This window comes from Aspergillus niger (assembly GCF_000002855.4).
Source record: "Aspergillus niger supercontig An14".
Taxonomy (NCBI): Eukaryota; Fungi; Ascomycota; class Eurotiomycetes; order Eurotiales; family Aspergillaceae; genus Aspergillus; species Aspergillus niger.
In genome coordinates, this window is record NT_166529.1 from 506,760 (window position 1) to 521,158 (window position 14,399).

Sequence of the window (14,399 nt, forward strand, 5' to 3'; positions counted from 1 at the left end):
CCTCATCTTTAACTCACAATTGACACGAGAAACAGCTACACATTCTTCAACGCCTCAAGATAAACCCAACAACCAAATTACTACCAACAATGACAACCTACACAACCGACCATGCCCAGGCAGTCCTCCAAACCCACGGGTGGCGCACCATCTCCAACTCGGTCCCCTACGTGCTCCCCTACCTCAAACCCAACATGACCATCCTCGACATCGGCTGCGGCCCCGGCAGCATCACCGTCGACTTCGCGCGACACGTCCCGGAAGGCCACGTAACAGGGGTAGAATACGTCTCGGATCCATTAGACCAAGCGCGCAATCTAGCCTCATCCCAAGGCATTACCAATATCACCTTCCAAGTAGCCGACATCCACTCCCTCCCCTTCGCCGACAACACCTTTGACTTAGTTCACGTGCACCAAGTCCTCCAACACATCGCGGATCCCGTCCTCGCCCTGCGCGAAATGCGCCGCGTCGCTAAACCTGACGGCGGGATCATTGCCGCCCGCGAATCCAGCGCCATGACATGGTATCCCGAGAACAAGGGGATCGAGCTCTGGCTGGACATTGCTACTAAAATGGCTCGAGAGAAGGGCGGGAACCCACACCCGGGGTCGAAGATCCATGTGTGGGCGGAAGAGGCGGGGTTTCCGCAGGAAAGGATCAAGAAGACGGCGGGGTCGTGGTGCTTTAGTAGTCCTGAGGAACGGAGGTATTGGGGTGGGTCGATGGCAGGAAGGGCGGCCAATTCGGGGTTCGCGGCGCAGGCGGTTGAGGGTGGGTTTGCGACTAGGGAGCAGTTGGATGGAATTGTTAAGGGGTGGGAGGAGTTTATGGAGTGTGAACAGGGGTGGTTTGGCTTGTTGCATGGGGAGATTGTTTGTTGGAAGTAGTGTTGATAAGTGCTTCCCAGTACTTTGGGAGTTTTTTTGGGTGGGAGCTATAGTATAGTATGTACTACTATGCTCCTGTAGTAGTTATAGTATCGCTGTGAGCGGATGAAATACTGTGTATATATGAGAGTATATCTGTCGAACAATCACACCAACACTGAAAACCTTTTTTAGTATCTTTACTATCCATCTTGATACCATGGTCGCCAGTAGATGACACTATCAGTAGGACGATCCTACAATCGAGACCTTATTATATCGTTGAGATCTCGCTTACAATGCAGAATAACACTATGAAGAAGTAATAAATTTCATTACCACCTAAATCTTTCCCGTATTCTTCAGGTTCAGGGTAATAATAAAATCATACCAGTAAGTACTAGTACTACTAACTATGACTGCTCACTCATGGAAGATAAGGTGCGCAGCTCTCACTGGGCGGTTATCCCACTGTTCTTTGATATAGTACCAATGAAGATAATTTTTTTGTGTCTTAATTTATTATTAGACAGACCCTTCCCAACACCAAGGAGTATAATACCGGCTTTATGTCATTAATGCGTTGTGGATCAATGTCAGAGAGACTATTACTTATTATCGATAGGAAAGAAGTATGGCATTGAACCAGTGGGGTGAGTGCCTTATCGCCAAGGCGACATACACCTGGAATTACTAGTAATAGACCGAGAATCATATTAAGACAAGACATCTCCAATAGACATTCCGAGTATCAAATCTATTCCTCGATAGAAGGTAGGTATTCAGTTAAAAAGTATAATAAATACAGCTAAACATTCCCGAAAGCTTATGCGAATAGAATTTGGTTATTAACAAGTAGGAATAGGTATACCGCATCTACCATCCATCCTCGTCGTAATTCTCATAGGCAGGCTCCTCTCCACGCTCGATGATAGTGGTTTCGCGCTCGTACACGACAGGCGGCCGGTCATAGTCGTACGACTGCTGTTCTTCACGCTCCTCCTCTTCTTCCTTTTCTTCGTGCTCGTCTATTGTTCTTGTTAGTATGCAGTTTATACCGTGACCATGAATGTGGCCTTGGACGGGAAGGGGAGAGGGGGGAAACGTACGAATCTCGTGTGAGACGAATGCAGCACCGAGAGCACCGATAGCCACACCAGCTGCGCCACCGAGAAGCATGTTCTTACGGTCCTTCTTCTTCTGCTCCTCCTCGGAGATCTGCTGGGCCTGGGGGTCGGGGTAGTACCCGCCCTCCTGCGGCGGAGGGGGGCTTCCGTAGTAGCCCGGTCCACCGGCCGGGGGAGGGCCAGGGGGAGGCATGTCACGGGACATGTCAGCGGGAAGCTCCCATTCTGTGCGGCCGGAGGGAATGTGGACGTAGTAGGCGCGGCGGACGCTGGGCTCCCACTCCTGGGCCCAGTCCATGGGGAGAGGAGGGGGAGGGACGGGGGGAGGACGAGCGGAAGGAGGAGGGCTGGTGTAGGGAGGACGAGGAGCAGGGGAGTCGAAGCCGCGCTCGCCGCCTTCGTAGGGAGACCGATCACCGTATGGGGGACGGTCGTAGGGAGGGCGCTCCGGCGGAGGAGGGCCGGAGTTGTATCTCTCTGGAGGGGGGCGATCATAGGGAGGACGCTCGTAAGAACCCTCGTAGGGAGGACGGTCATAGGGGGGACGCTCCGGGGGAGGACCACCCTCGTAGGGAGGACGGTCGTATGGCGGACGCTCGTACGGAGGGCGTCCGCCGTAGTAGGGTTCCTGTGGTGGGGGGTAGTAAGACATGGTGGTTGTGGAAGGATTAGGAGAAAGTTGAGGGAGGGAGATAGAAAGATAGAGAGAGAGAAGAAGAAGAGAAGAAGGGAAGGACGAAAGACCCTTAAATATCTATAGCGGCTCTGGAGACCCTGTCAGGTGGAGGGGGGGATGAAGTTGGGACTCTGGACACGGATGCATCAATGGGGGTGGCCCCTCTTCGACTTCACCCTGTCACTGGCGCGTAAGTCAGTCCAGTTAGGCCGGGATTAACGGCTCCCAGGGATTCGCACTCAGCCCATCGGGACCCAAACAGGCGCTAAGAGTAAGGAGACGGTTCTCCACTGGGTTATTAGTCGGGATGGGGAAGCGTCAATAGTCTGGTGGATGAGTGATGACTGGGAGGCTGTAGATCTGGCAGTCTGGAGATGCAGAACGGATTAGGCAGAGACGTAAACAATGGACGGCATCATGGGCCCCTGAAGGGTGGTGGATCCCGGGATCAACCGGAGGTCTAGATTGAAACGCATTTCTATTCACAAACAATAGATGGACTTGAACACAGTGGCTGGACGGGTTTACCCTGGAGAAGGCATGGTGAGGAATGTACAATGGCAGTGACTAACTAGCTGCAGAGAGACAGCAAGATGCGTCAGATGGAGGGGCATTGATGCCTAGCAGTTTAGCTAATAGTTCCCTCTTAGCCATGCAGTCACTCACGCATGAAACCAACCAAATCAATGCTAAGAATAATCTCCGTCTGACTTGTCCCTCCGACTCTCCCCTTTTCGGGTGCTTGGCGCCACACAGGGCTGGTGCTGTGGAACTGGTCCTCCCAGCCAATCGGATTACATACTCTCCTATCAGCCACAGCACTAGCCCCACTGCGTATCAGTCCCGTATCATCATCACGTCCAGCCGGTTAAGAACCTCCCCCGTTGGGTAGGGTTCCAGAAGGCGGGAGATTCAACTAGGTCAACGCTCTGGATAAGCATAGCCACACTTTACACGCTTCCCAATGGTAGATGACAACATCCTGCAAAAGAAGAGAAAATTGCCTCCAAGCGAGGCCATCCCCTAAGCGAAATGCAACAACGGCGAAACAGCAAGCTAGCCGCTGTATCTGGAACGTCAATTGATTACGCCAAGACCTGCCCCTCCGATAGCCCCTGACTGAAGCAGCCACGTGTGTCTTACCGAGTGGCTGTACAGTCCACTGTCGTAGTAGTAGACGACTTCGTACTCCGTACGCGGTAATAATGACAGGCTCAGCCACATCTGTCGCTGTGCATTCCTGATGCAGTCATCGCAGTCGGACCTGTCTTGACAACGCTGCGCCAAGAGTGTACTTACTGTATGGACTGCGTGAGAAGAGAGAATCAGTGCCTCGTTGCCTACAGCTGAATCCTGCGCCAGGAAATCGATTTGGCTTGGCAGGCGATGTGTTAGATATCGTGCATCGGAGCGGGATTTACAGGGTATCATAGGGTCCTACTGTCGCCGCACAAAATCCCGCAATTCATGAAAACATTATGTCCGAGAAGTGGTAATTCGCATTCTGAAATTGTGTAGACTAAGCCAGGTAGCACTATTGGCAATCTCGTTTAATGTAACCATCGTCCTTTCCCACCAGCAACATCAATCCTCCGTCTTCTTCCAGGTCCCCGAACCCACACCCCGTAGCTCATTATCCCCTCCTCGACTCCACCACCACTGTGCAGTCGGGTGTTAAAATACCCGGCGCCGTGACATTGGTCTCATTGAACCCCTGCCAACCACTTATCCTCCAGCAGTGCCAAGATCACTGGACTGTCCACTGCCAGGATAATAAAATGCAGCAACACTTGAAGCTCGTTAGCTGCCGAACAAACGCAACCTGGACAGAAAACGAACTTACCCTATGATTACATAGGCTGCAATGAGCAAGGAGCCTTCCAGGTAGTTGCTTCGGCCATCCAAAACCAGGAAGTTGACAACAAATGCCGTGACAAATAGACAGATGGTCTCAAATAGCGTGAAGTACAAGGACATGTCCTTGTCCATGCACCAACCCAGGATGACCACCAAAGGCGTAACAAAGATAGCTGTGACGAATGAGTCTCTACTCCCAAACAACAGAAGAATGAAAAACATACCAATTTGAATACTACTTCCTACCGAGACACCGATGGCCAGGTCCATCTTGTTCTTGGTGGCCACGCTGACGGCGGTCACGTGCTCGGCGGCGTTGCCAACAATCGGGAGGATAATCAGACCGATGAACGCTTCACTGACAGACGAGCTCTCGATCATGGTGGGGATAGCGTCGACGAGAAACTCCGCACACACTGCTACAAGGCCGGTCGACACCAGAAGCATCACCACCGCTGCAGTGCGAGACATTTCAGGTTCTGGCTGCTCGGGGGCCGCTTCAGTTGGGTTGTTGGTCACGGCCGTGGGCATGCGAGAAGCACCCCGGGCAAACTGAACGGCATTTCCTGGAGGTGGAGGGCGGTTGGTGAAAGACGGCAGAGAATGCGTTCGTCGAAGACCATAAGGATTCGAGGGACTGGCAGGCACCGTTGAGTTGGGCGCGGCCAGGTTGCTCGAAAAAACAGTGTTGCTCAACAGAGATGGAATAGTTGGACGGAAGGGCGATCGCCTTTTGGCAGGTTCAGTCGCTTCTCCAACCTCCAGCGTAGGTTGAGGATGATCCAAGGCAGTTTCCGTGTTGTGCGTCTTCATGGACGGGCGGCCGGTTACAGTAGTGCCAGTCACGGATGTAGCGGCCTTGTCCTTTTCGGCACGTCGTTGCTTTCGCCGCTCACGCCTCTTCGTCTTTCGATCCTCCTTGGAGGCTTTGTCCTGTTCTTGTCCGAAATCCCGCGTCTGGGGTTCATGATCGGCATCGTATCGGCTGTCATCTCCAAAATCAATGACAAAGGACCCGGACCCGTCCGCTTGAGTAACACTCAGGTCACCCGCAGAACCGGCATGCTCATCTATAACGGCTGCAGGAGGCATATCGGCCGAGGACTTTTTACGGAACGACTGTGGAGAAACCGTACCATGAGAGCTGGTACTCGATTTGCGATGCCGCCTATGTTTCATGGCCCTCTTTATACGCTTGGCGGTAGACCAGGAGGTTGTCGTATCGACAGACTCATCCGATGAGCTGCTCGAGTCTGACGAACTATTCATGAATTCAGCCAGAACACCCGGGTGAGATTCTTCATCAATGATTTGTTGTGGGATACTGGCGTAAAGATAGGCGTGGGATTTGAGCTGGAAGATGATGTACAAGACGTACACCAGGAGCAAGACCTGATCGAAGAGTTAGAAAGGCATGACCTGATCGGCAGTAGCTACTACTTACAACACTTGTTCCACGGCTAACTTTAAGTGTGTACTTATCTGCATCTCCCGAATCCGACCAAGAAGCGTGGAACGCCGTCTGGATACGTCAGCATGTATAAGGTAGACCGAAGGGATACGCAGACATACCGGCAAGAGCAAACTCATGACACTCAAACTGAGAAGACATGCACTCATCTGCGTGACAGTGCTATTATAGATCTGGCACAAGTTAGTTCATCGAACAAGTACAGATCTAGATCCCTGGCTGGCTTACCTGTTCCTGAAAGCGCAGGCCTCCCAACAGAAAGGCCATACCCAGGATCAGCAGTAGGTTTGCTAAGATGGAGCCGAGCAGGGATGCTTGAACGATCCGAATCTCATTCTAGACAATATTAGGGCGGTCCTCAAGTCTGTCGGAGAATCTGTTTACTCACCTTGACTAGAGCAATACTGAACGAATCCGCTGTGTTTAGTATCTGATGATGCACATGTTCTTGTGAACAACGACTTACATGCTACCGAAACGTTAGCAACACAATCAGAGGTAGAAGGACGGATTCAGAAAACATACAAGATGATCAACTCTACTGCATTTCCGAAGGTGACGTTAATGAGCGCACCCACGGTGTCACCCAATCGACTGGCGACACACTCGGTGGCGTGGCTGAGCAGACCGGCCAAGGGGATGATAGCTATCGCATTCATGGCAAAGATCAGGCCTGGATTGAGTCCAGCGGCCTCGACCGCAATGCCGACAGGGACGAACACAAGCAGCACATTGACCCAGCTGTGGCACAGGGCGCGTTTGGTGTGGCCGGTGAAGCGAACAATTCCATCCTTCATCCGAACGAACATTCCGCGCTCAGGGGTTTGATTGGCATCTTTTTCCGACTCCGGGCAGGCCGGGTCACGTATACCTTCTTTCACTTGAGCATCTTGAGCTGAAGCGTCCTCAGAGGACTGGGAGTTGGACTGGTTTTGACCCTGGGACTGAGTATTCGGGGTAGACGCGTGAGCTTTCGCCCACGAGTGAATCCGGTCTGCATAGCAAGGAGATAAGATGTTAATTAGGGACCTCAAGATAGATGGGATCATCGATGAGACGTCAAGAAGAATCGTTTGAGGAGGACCTCTAATGGGCCAGGGAAGGGATGGCGATAGGGAGGGAGTCGGGAGAGGCACTCACGCATGTATTTCAGGACCAGGAACGGAAATGATCAGATAGAGAAGGCAAGAGGGGCCCTCGATAAGACGTGTGTGATAAAGTGGTAAGAGGAAGCTGTGTCAAACACAGGAAGCAAGCAAGCAAGCCAAGCTTCAGGAAGGAGAATAAGATAGATAGGAAGAGGGTCCAAGAAGTAACCTGCGCGACCGGACTATTATAAAGGAATGGGAGAAGTCAACCTTTCTGGGACGGGGGCGCCCTGTGGCATGGAAGCAGAACCAATGATGCTTGCCAAGAACACCAGGATGATCATCCTGATCCTGACCTTATTCTGAACTGGAGCCATGGTCCGCCCCGTTTCGCAGCAGTGAATCGCAGTGAATTGCCGTCGACCTCGACACGCAGCCGTCTCCACTTTGCACCTTATCAATCATGGCCAACAAGTTGCTCTAACATCCTATCACATCAACTTCTATCTACCTACTATGATTAGTTAGCTACTTCCAAGGTACCGCTGAGGTCATCTCCTCCCTGTTGGTATCTCCGACCGGGCTCAGCTCGGAGAACCGAATTCTCCATGGTGTCATCGGCTATTTTTCAATTCAATTTCAGACTCGGAGATGTCAGCGATCACACGGCGGGTACTTCTCCATTTGTCAGTCCGCAAAAAAAAAGAAAGCAGAAAGTGAATGCATGATCAATTAGATAGCTACTAGTCTTTTTGGGCCGCCCTGATGGAGTTCTCCACCTCTGGGCCGCGGATCCATAGGGGCAAATCTCAACGCATCTCACCTTTTCCAGAATCCGTCCATGAGATGCACACCTACGACATCAACAGTGGAGCCAGCGAAACTAGGGTGAAAGGAGTCAACGGCAGTGACAAGATTATTCGGTTCTGTGACTCTATTTCAGGTGCCGTGGCTTGCAGAGGTAAGGGGGAGAAGAGACCCCCGTTACGCAACGGATAGAACAGAACACAAACCTACACAATCATGACTGAAAGTTGTGAATTCCAAAAAAAACCCCGACCGAGAATTGAGGCCAGAACGGGCTGGCTTGCAAGTGATTGCCAAGTTCACCTGTCTTTCTCAACAAATTAAAATCTTCCCCAAATCTTCTCCCCGGTAGACCCTCCAATCAGAACTGCTGAATTCCTGCGCCTGCCCCGAAGTCCACTAGTGGCTCGTTTTTGATTGGTCGGCACTACGTCAGGAGTCAGCCTCGTTTCGGTAGCATTTCTCCGGATTCCGGTATCCCATACCCGTACTTTACAGGGATTCTCTGTGGTTTGTTCGTAGTAGCTTTGGGTAACGCGTCACATGAGCTTTTCCCTGCAAAAGGTCAATGAGCCTTCGTCAGCGTCAGAATCTCTCCGGAATGTTGACCTGTCTTCTCCTCGTTCAGTATTCCATTGTACTTTCAGTATCTCTCTCACACGTCCACCTTGGCCACTCAGCGCGGTTCCCTACAATCCGCTGACTCACGATCTAGACCATGGACTCGTCATCCCCATCCGTCTCCGCAGCAGTGTGGCTGAGCCAAAACTTATGGCTGTGCCGTGGACCGTTGCGATGGAACTGCCATCGACGCATTGAGTTCATGTTGACGGTGCCTTTCGGACAGATTCGATCCTATCAGTGTAGTTTCAGATCACTGTCGCTGATTGCGTTTCCGGCTTGGCACATGTAACTGGAACCAGGCATATTTGGTCTTCATTGTTCCTCAACAAAGTATATATGGAAACGATGAGATCATGACGGCCCAGCGCGCCTCGTAACCCCGCAACAGCATCTGATTAGGAAGATGCATGTCCGGATGTCATTGCGTCTGACCGTCTTGGCCAGTGGGTAGGAGCACAAAGAATAGTAACCACTACCAGAGCACATATGCGGGGTGATGTCCTAGCGTATGCTGGTACCTTTAGAGGCATGATGTGTCCGTCTACTCGTCATCATGTCGCGCTGGAGAAGTGTCAGCCAACCACTCGAACACCTGCTCTATGCATCGAGAATTGGCTTTATCGTAGAATAGGAGCCCTCTCATGGCGAGATCATCATTCATCGTCCATGAAAGACTGCGACGACAGTCACAGTGTGTTTGGGTCACGTGCTTAGATGCGGAGGGATGTCGCGGCAAAGGTTTCAGCCGCTCACATTATCGTGGGATCCCTTTCTGGCTTCTACTTTATACTGGCTCGTCGGGGATTCATGGCCAAGACAAGTAACCGATGCTAGAGACCTTATATTACTGCTCGGACCTATATCCCGATAAGTTTGCAGATTATATTTGTGTCATCCGCAAGGTTACTTGCTTCTCTAAAACACTAGATCTCAACATTCAACTACTACGAATTTGGCATCTTCTGATACTGCCAAGCAACCACATTGACCAGCTTAAGAACCCCACAAACCAGTCACGCCTACTAGTAGTCTACTAGTCATATCAACTCTAGACATACGTGGAAAACTATCTGATGGCCGATTGCCCCAGCCGACAATGCTGCGGACGCCCCGTGCAGAAGAAACCTTCTTCTATCGGCATTTGGTTCGGCACGCGTCACGAGATCCAGGCACGGCAACCCGACCCGAATGCGGCCGTCACTCAGCCCGGCTCGATCGATGATCTTTCGGCGAGCTTAGGAGACTAGAAGAGGAGAAAATTCTTCATCATAATCTACAACCTCTCTTTATTCTGCCCGTATGCGAGCATACGCAGCATCCTGCTTCCCGTAACGCTTAGCTGTACGGACACAGCAGTCAATGCACAATGGCTCCCTCAAGGAGCGCTGGCGGGGGTAGAATGGTCAAGTTGCTGAGGTAGGCAACTGTCGCAGTATTCATGTAGTTGGAATGAGACTAAAGTTGTTTTTAACAGCATATTGAATCCCTTGACCTGGAGACAGCGCCTCGACTTGGACGCTCGGTCATTCCTTATTATGCTGAAGGGCGCTTTGCCACCGACAATTGTGATTGCGATGTAGGCCATATTGCATGTCATTCTCTCGATATGAAGTAGCTGATATCCAACAGTTACCAGAGTAGTGCTATATCGGACATCACCCTCACGATCGGATATCTATCAGCACTTATTTCGGTCCTGTCTCAGGCACTTACGCCTCGAGCCAAGTTTATGCGGATCATGTTCTTCGATCTCTTGTCAACATGCGTATCTGCTTCCCTCTGCTGTTTAGCGATCTTTTGTGCCGTACGGGCGAGACAACATAACACCCCTCCGGATGCTAGCGAGGCCGTCCGGAATGGCTTCAGCAGCGATGCCTGTGCCGTATCCGCCATATGGCTAATATTCATGATTTGGTATGTCCAATCCTACTTGGATGGCATTTCTAATTTTGCTAAACCTATACAGGGCTGCAAATACTGTCCGTGCTTGGCGCCCGCAGGAGCTGCAGGATCCTATGGTAGCCTTTTCAATCTTTTCCTCTGTTACAATTACTCGCGGTGGCATGTTCACCACACTATCCGAGGGTCTTTCGTTTGTTTCCAGACTGCTAAAAGGGTTTATGCTGGGATTTGCGATTGCCACTGGTGTCTCTCTACTTATACTACCCATTACTAGCCGAGGACATGTCTTCGATGATATCAGGGGTTACGTCGCGCAAATTGATAACGTGCTACAGTCCCAGATCGACTTTGTTAAGGGAACATCAGAGGTATGGACCGGGAATCAAGGGCTTTTGAAGAGGACGCGCACGGCGCGGAGTATGCGAGACATGCAAAACAGCCCTATCTCGGATCTGGAAGCGAAGCAGAAGCGCTTGACAGCATCAATTACCAAGTTGAACGGGTTGCACGGGAAGCTACAATCGGACCTTCTCTACTCGAAAGACGAGATCGCATGGGGCAAACTATCAGCAGGCGACCTGAGCAGGATTGGCGGGCTGCTACGGGGTATTTTGTTGCCCCTTTCAGGAATGGCTATGCTGCCTGAGGTGCTGGACATGATTATCAGGAACGAAGGAACACGCAACAGCAGTCTGCGGTCGGTCGATGCCGAGGAGGATTCTCTGAAGCAGACAGAAATGCAGAAGGTAGCCCAGACGCTTCAAGGCCGCCTAGTGGACTCTTCCAGATTGGTGACAGTTGGATTACAATATGTCCTACTGGCACTTGGGCTTTCTAAGCGCAAGAAAATCGAGAAACAATACTCAGGGAAAACAGATGAAGAAGGGACAGGAGAACTCCTTACACCTCTAGAGCCAGAATTTGCACAGCGATTTGAACAAGAAATGCGAAACTACTTCTCGCGCCGCAGGGATCTAACAAGAAATCTCGCATCCCTTGAGGCGTTCACCGTCTCAGAGAAGCCGGATAATGCCACCTCCCAGGAGGACCTGGCAGCCATTGCGACTGACCCCGACGTCAGGCAAGAGTTCTTTCTCATCCTCTTCATGGGACACCTGCAGGATAACCTACTGACAGCGACCCTCGACTTGATCCGTTTTGCGGATGACCGAATCCAGGATGGCACTATGAAGCGGAGCCGATTGATTCTCCCCAGACTCAGCACCATCCGTAGATGGCTATCGCTTGAAACCGAACACGACACCAAGTCTGGTCCGGACCGCAGACAATCATCTCATGTCGATCCATCTTCTGCATTTGGGCAGACTGAAGCGAACAACTTCCCGGATCCTGAGCATCTGCCCCCGGCCAACTGGTTCGAGAAAGGCAGTCTGGCGCTTCGCTACTTGTCACACATTATCAGTTCCGAACAAAGTATTTTTGGCTTCCGTGTTGCCGCCGCTGCATTTTCTGTTGGTATTCTGGCATACCTGCGCAAAACGCAGGACTTCTTCGTTCACCAGAGATGCATCTGGGCCATGATTGTCATCGTGATTGGGATGAACCCGACCAGCGGACAGACAATGTTCGGCTTCATTGCGCGCATCGCAGCAACGGCCGTCTCGTTAGTCTTGAGTCTGATTGTCTGGTATATTGTGGATCAGAAGACCCCAGGTGTCATAGTATTCCTCTACCTCGCCAACGTCTTCGAGGTAAGCCTACGTCCTCTCTATATACCTACCACCCGCTAACCCCCTCCAATAGTACTACTTCTACGTAAAAGTACCACAATACTTCGGAGCCTCTGTGATCGCCATCGTCACCCTAAACGTCATCGTAGGCTACGAACTACAAGTAACCAACCCCCCTCCATTTCCAACTCCGCTCAAAACAACCCATCCCTAACCAAACCAAACCAGGTCCGCAAACTCGGCATCGAAGTCGCAACCTCGAACGGCCAACCCTACTACCCAATCTACCTCTTCGGCCCGTACAAACTCGCCGCCGTGGCCGCCGGCTGCGCGATCTCCTTCTTCTGGGTAATTTTCCCCTACCCAATAACCGCCAAATCAACCCTCCGCAAAACGCTCGGACGTGGACTCTTCGTTCTCGCCAAATTCTACAGCTGCATGCACACGACCATCGAGCTCTGGCTCACCGGCGAACTCGGCACCACCGAAGACGACGTCCGCTCCGCATCCGCCACCCTCCAACGCTCCCGCCACAAAGTCTTCAAAGAAGAAATGCTCCTCCTAAACAGCCTCCGCATGCACAGTCACTTCAGTTCCTTTGAGCCGCCCATCGGTGGGAAATTTCCCCGTGCAACATACGATCAGATTATTGGCCAGATCCAGCGCATGCTCACTAGCATGGCATTGATGGCGCATACCACTCAGAATATGGACGCTTTGTCCGCAATAACCGATGATACCAACAATAATAATAACAATAAATGGATCTCCCGCCTCGCATCGATAGCTCTTCAATCCAGCGGCTTCAAGTCCCACAAGATCACTTCCCTGCTCTGTCACTTGTCTGCTTCGGTGCTAAATTCTCAGCCCCTACCGCCGTATCTTGAGACGGGGGACACATTTCCCCTTGCGAGGGAGCTGCAGCGCATTGATGAGGAGTTGTTGAGTATTCGTCATGTGGAGGATCCGGCCTTCTCCGCATTTGTCTGTCTAGAGGTTCTTAGGTCGGTGGTGAGTTTTACGTTGGATGATTTGCTCAGGTATGTGGTTGATTCCCCCCTGTCTTATTGCTTATGAATTTGTGGGCGATGTGCGCTAATGTTTGATTTTGCTCATTCTAGGAACGTGAAGAGCTTGGTTGGGGAGCTGAGCTTTGATTTGCATGTTCGGGATGCGGCGGAGTCGCAGAGGTTAATGTCGGGGCCGGAGACGCAGGAGGATTAGTTGGGTTGGAGGAGCGCAAGTACTATTGTATATTACTATTGGGTGTATATATTCTTAATCTATTCACAAGTTATAATATCAGAGTTCTATGAAGACTACCTAGGCTCAATTCATTCTTGAGTGGTAGCAGACAGTGCGAGATAGGCAACAGGTATAGCAAACAGACAAACAATATATATACATACTGCTACAAGCAATTAATAATACAAAGGACAGAAAACAAGGACTCACACGTAACCCCCCACCCCCCTCACAATTTATCTCCCATCTACACCCTACAAAGCAGCCCACTCCTCAAATCAAACTCCCACAAATCACTTCCCACCCCCGCATACACCCAAAGACTCCCATTCGGATCATACCTCCTCTTAACCTCCGCTAACCTCTCATACCCATCCCCATAATAGTCCCTTTTCCAGGTACTACTAAACGGATTGCCCTCGTTCATGTACGCGCCCATATTCGGCGCCCAATCCCTCCACACCGGCTCCAGCACACTCTCATACCACTCCGCCGCCTCAGCCAACGACGCAGCAGGATCCCCTGTATCGTTCACGGAGCCGCCATACGCCATGACGTGTGCGTATGCGCTGCGCCACGAGGAAAGCACGCTACCGCGACGTTGTTCAGGCACGTTAGCGGTGCCGCGGCCGCCCTGGAGGCCGAAGATGAGGAGGGTGCCATCTCCAGATTGGGAGGCGGAGATTTGCTGCAGGTAGTGGATGAGGTCTGGCTGTGGGAGGGACGAGAGCTCGGATTTGCCGAGGAGGCGGCTTGTGAAGAGGCTGGATGCGCCGGCGGATTGGCTGGCGAGGAAGTTGGGTTTGATGTAGGACCAGTAAGAGTACGAGGTTGGTGGTGTGAGTGTGGTGTTTATTTGGGTAGTATGATTAGTGAGTTGGGTGGATAGGTTGTGGAGAGTGGTGTTCATGGCTTGGACGGTTGAGTTGTAGGCGATCAGGCTGATGATCACTGCTGGGCCGGGAAGGACTTCGTCGAGGCCTGTGTATGTGCTTGCTGATTCGCCGGTCGCGGCCATGATGGTTCCTGTGATGCCGGAGTC

General features: G+C 51.6%; 7 protein-coding genes across 7 annotated transcripts; 3 read left to right on the forward strand and 4 right to left on the reverse strand.

Annotated features, from left to right (window-relative positions):
- Positions 1-89: 89 nt before the first annotated feature.
- Positions 90-890, forward strand: An14g01980 (uncharacterized protein; the record flags this gene model as incomplete). The annotated part of the gene is made up of 1 exon (XM_001400787.1): positions 90-890. One exon carries the CDS (start codon positions 90-92, stop codon positions 888-890), a length of 801 nt encoding a protein of 266 aa, XP_001400824.1.
- An 855-nt stretch (positions 891-1,745) lies between these two features.
- Positions 1,746-2,648, reverse strand: An14g01990 (uncharacterized protein; the record flags this gene model as incomplete). Its single annotated transcript, XM_001400788.3, has 2 exons — positions 1,746-1,897; positions 1,979-2,648. 2 exons carry the CDS (start codon positions 2,646-2,648, stop codon positions 1,746-1,748), a joined length of 822 nt encoding a protein of 273 aa, XP_001400825.1.
- Positions 2,649-3,593: 945 nt separating this feature from the next.
- On the reverse strand, positions 3,594-4,103 carry An14g02000 (hypothetical protein; the record flags this gene model as incomplete). The annotated part of the gene is made up of 2 exons (XM_059744100.1): positions 3,594-3,676; positions 3,770-4,103. The coding sequence occupies 2 exons, from the start codon at positions 4,101-4,103 to the stop codon at positions 3,594-3,596; spliced, it is 417 nt and encodes a 138-aa protein (XP_059602270.1).
- Positions 4,104-4,397: 294 nt separating this feature from the next.
- On the reverse strand, positions 4,398-7,144 carry An14g02010 (uncharacterized protein; the record flags this gene model as incomplete). Its single annotated transcript, XM_059744101.1, has 10 exons — positions 4,398-4,461; positions 4,516-4,702; positions 4,754-5,008; positions 5,792-5,921; positions 5,974-6,051; positions 6,102-6,173; positions 6,229-6,336; positions 6,389-6,407; positions 6,526-6,994; positions 7,141-7,144. The coding sequence occupies 10 exons, from the start codon at positions 7,142-7,144 to the stop codon at positions 4,398-4,400; spliced, it is 1,386 nt and encodes a 461-aa protein (XP_059602271.1).
- A 709-nt stretch (positions 7,145-7,853) lies between these two features.
- On the forward strand, positions 7,854-9,233 carry An14g02020 (hypothetical protein; the record flags this gene model as incomplete). Its single annotated transcript, XM_059744102.1, has 5 exons — positions 7,854-8,071; positions 8,332-8,433; positions 8,543-8,684; positions 8,769-8,804; positions 8,919-9,233. The coding sequence occupies 5 exons, from the start codon at positions 7,854-7,856 to the stop codon at positions 9,231-9,233; spliced, it is 813 nt and encodes a 270-aa protein (XP_059602272.1).
- Positions 9,234-9,885: 652 nt separating this feature from the next.
- Positions 9,886-13,336, forward strand: An14g02030 (uncharacterized protein; the record flags this gene model as incomplete). The annotated part of the gene is made up of 7 exons (XM_059744103.1): positions 9,886-9,935; positions 9,994-10,095; positions 10,149-10,433; positions 10,486-12,133; positions 12,186-12,257; positions 12,341-13,152; positions 13,234-13,336. The coding sequence occupies 7 exons, from the start codon at positions 9,886-9,888 to the stop codon at positions 13,334-13,336; spliced, it is 3,072 nt and encodes a 1,023-aa protein (XP_059602273.1).
- A 268-nt stretch (positions 13,337-13,604) lies between these two features.
- On the reverse strand, positions 13,605-14,399 carry An14g02040 (uncharacterized protein; the record flags this gene model as incomplete). Its single annotated transcript, XM_001400793.3, has 1 exon — positions 13,605-14,399. A coding segment is annotated over one exon (795 nt), but the record flags the coding sequence as incomplete, so codon positions are not given.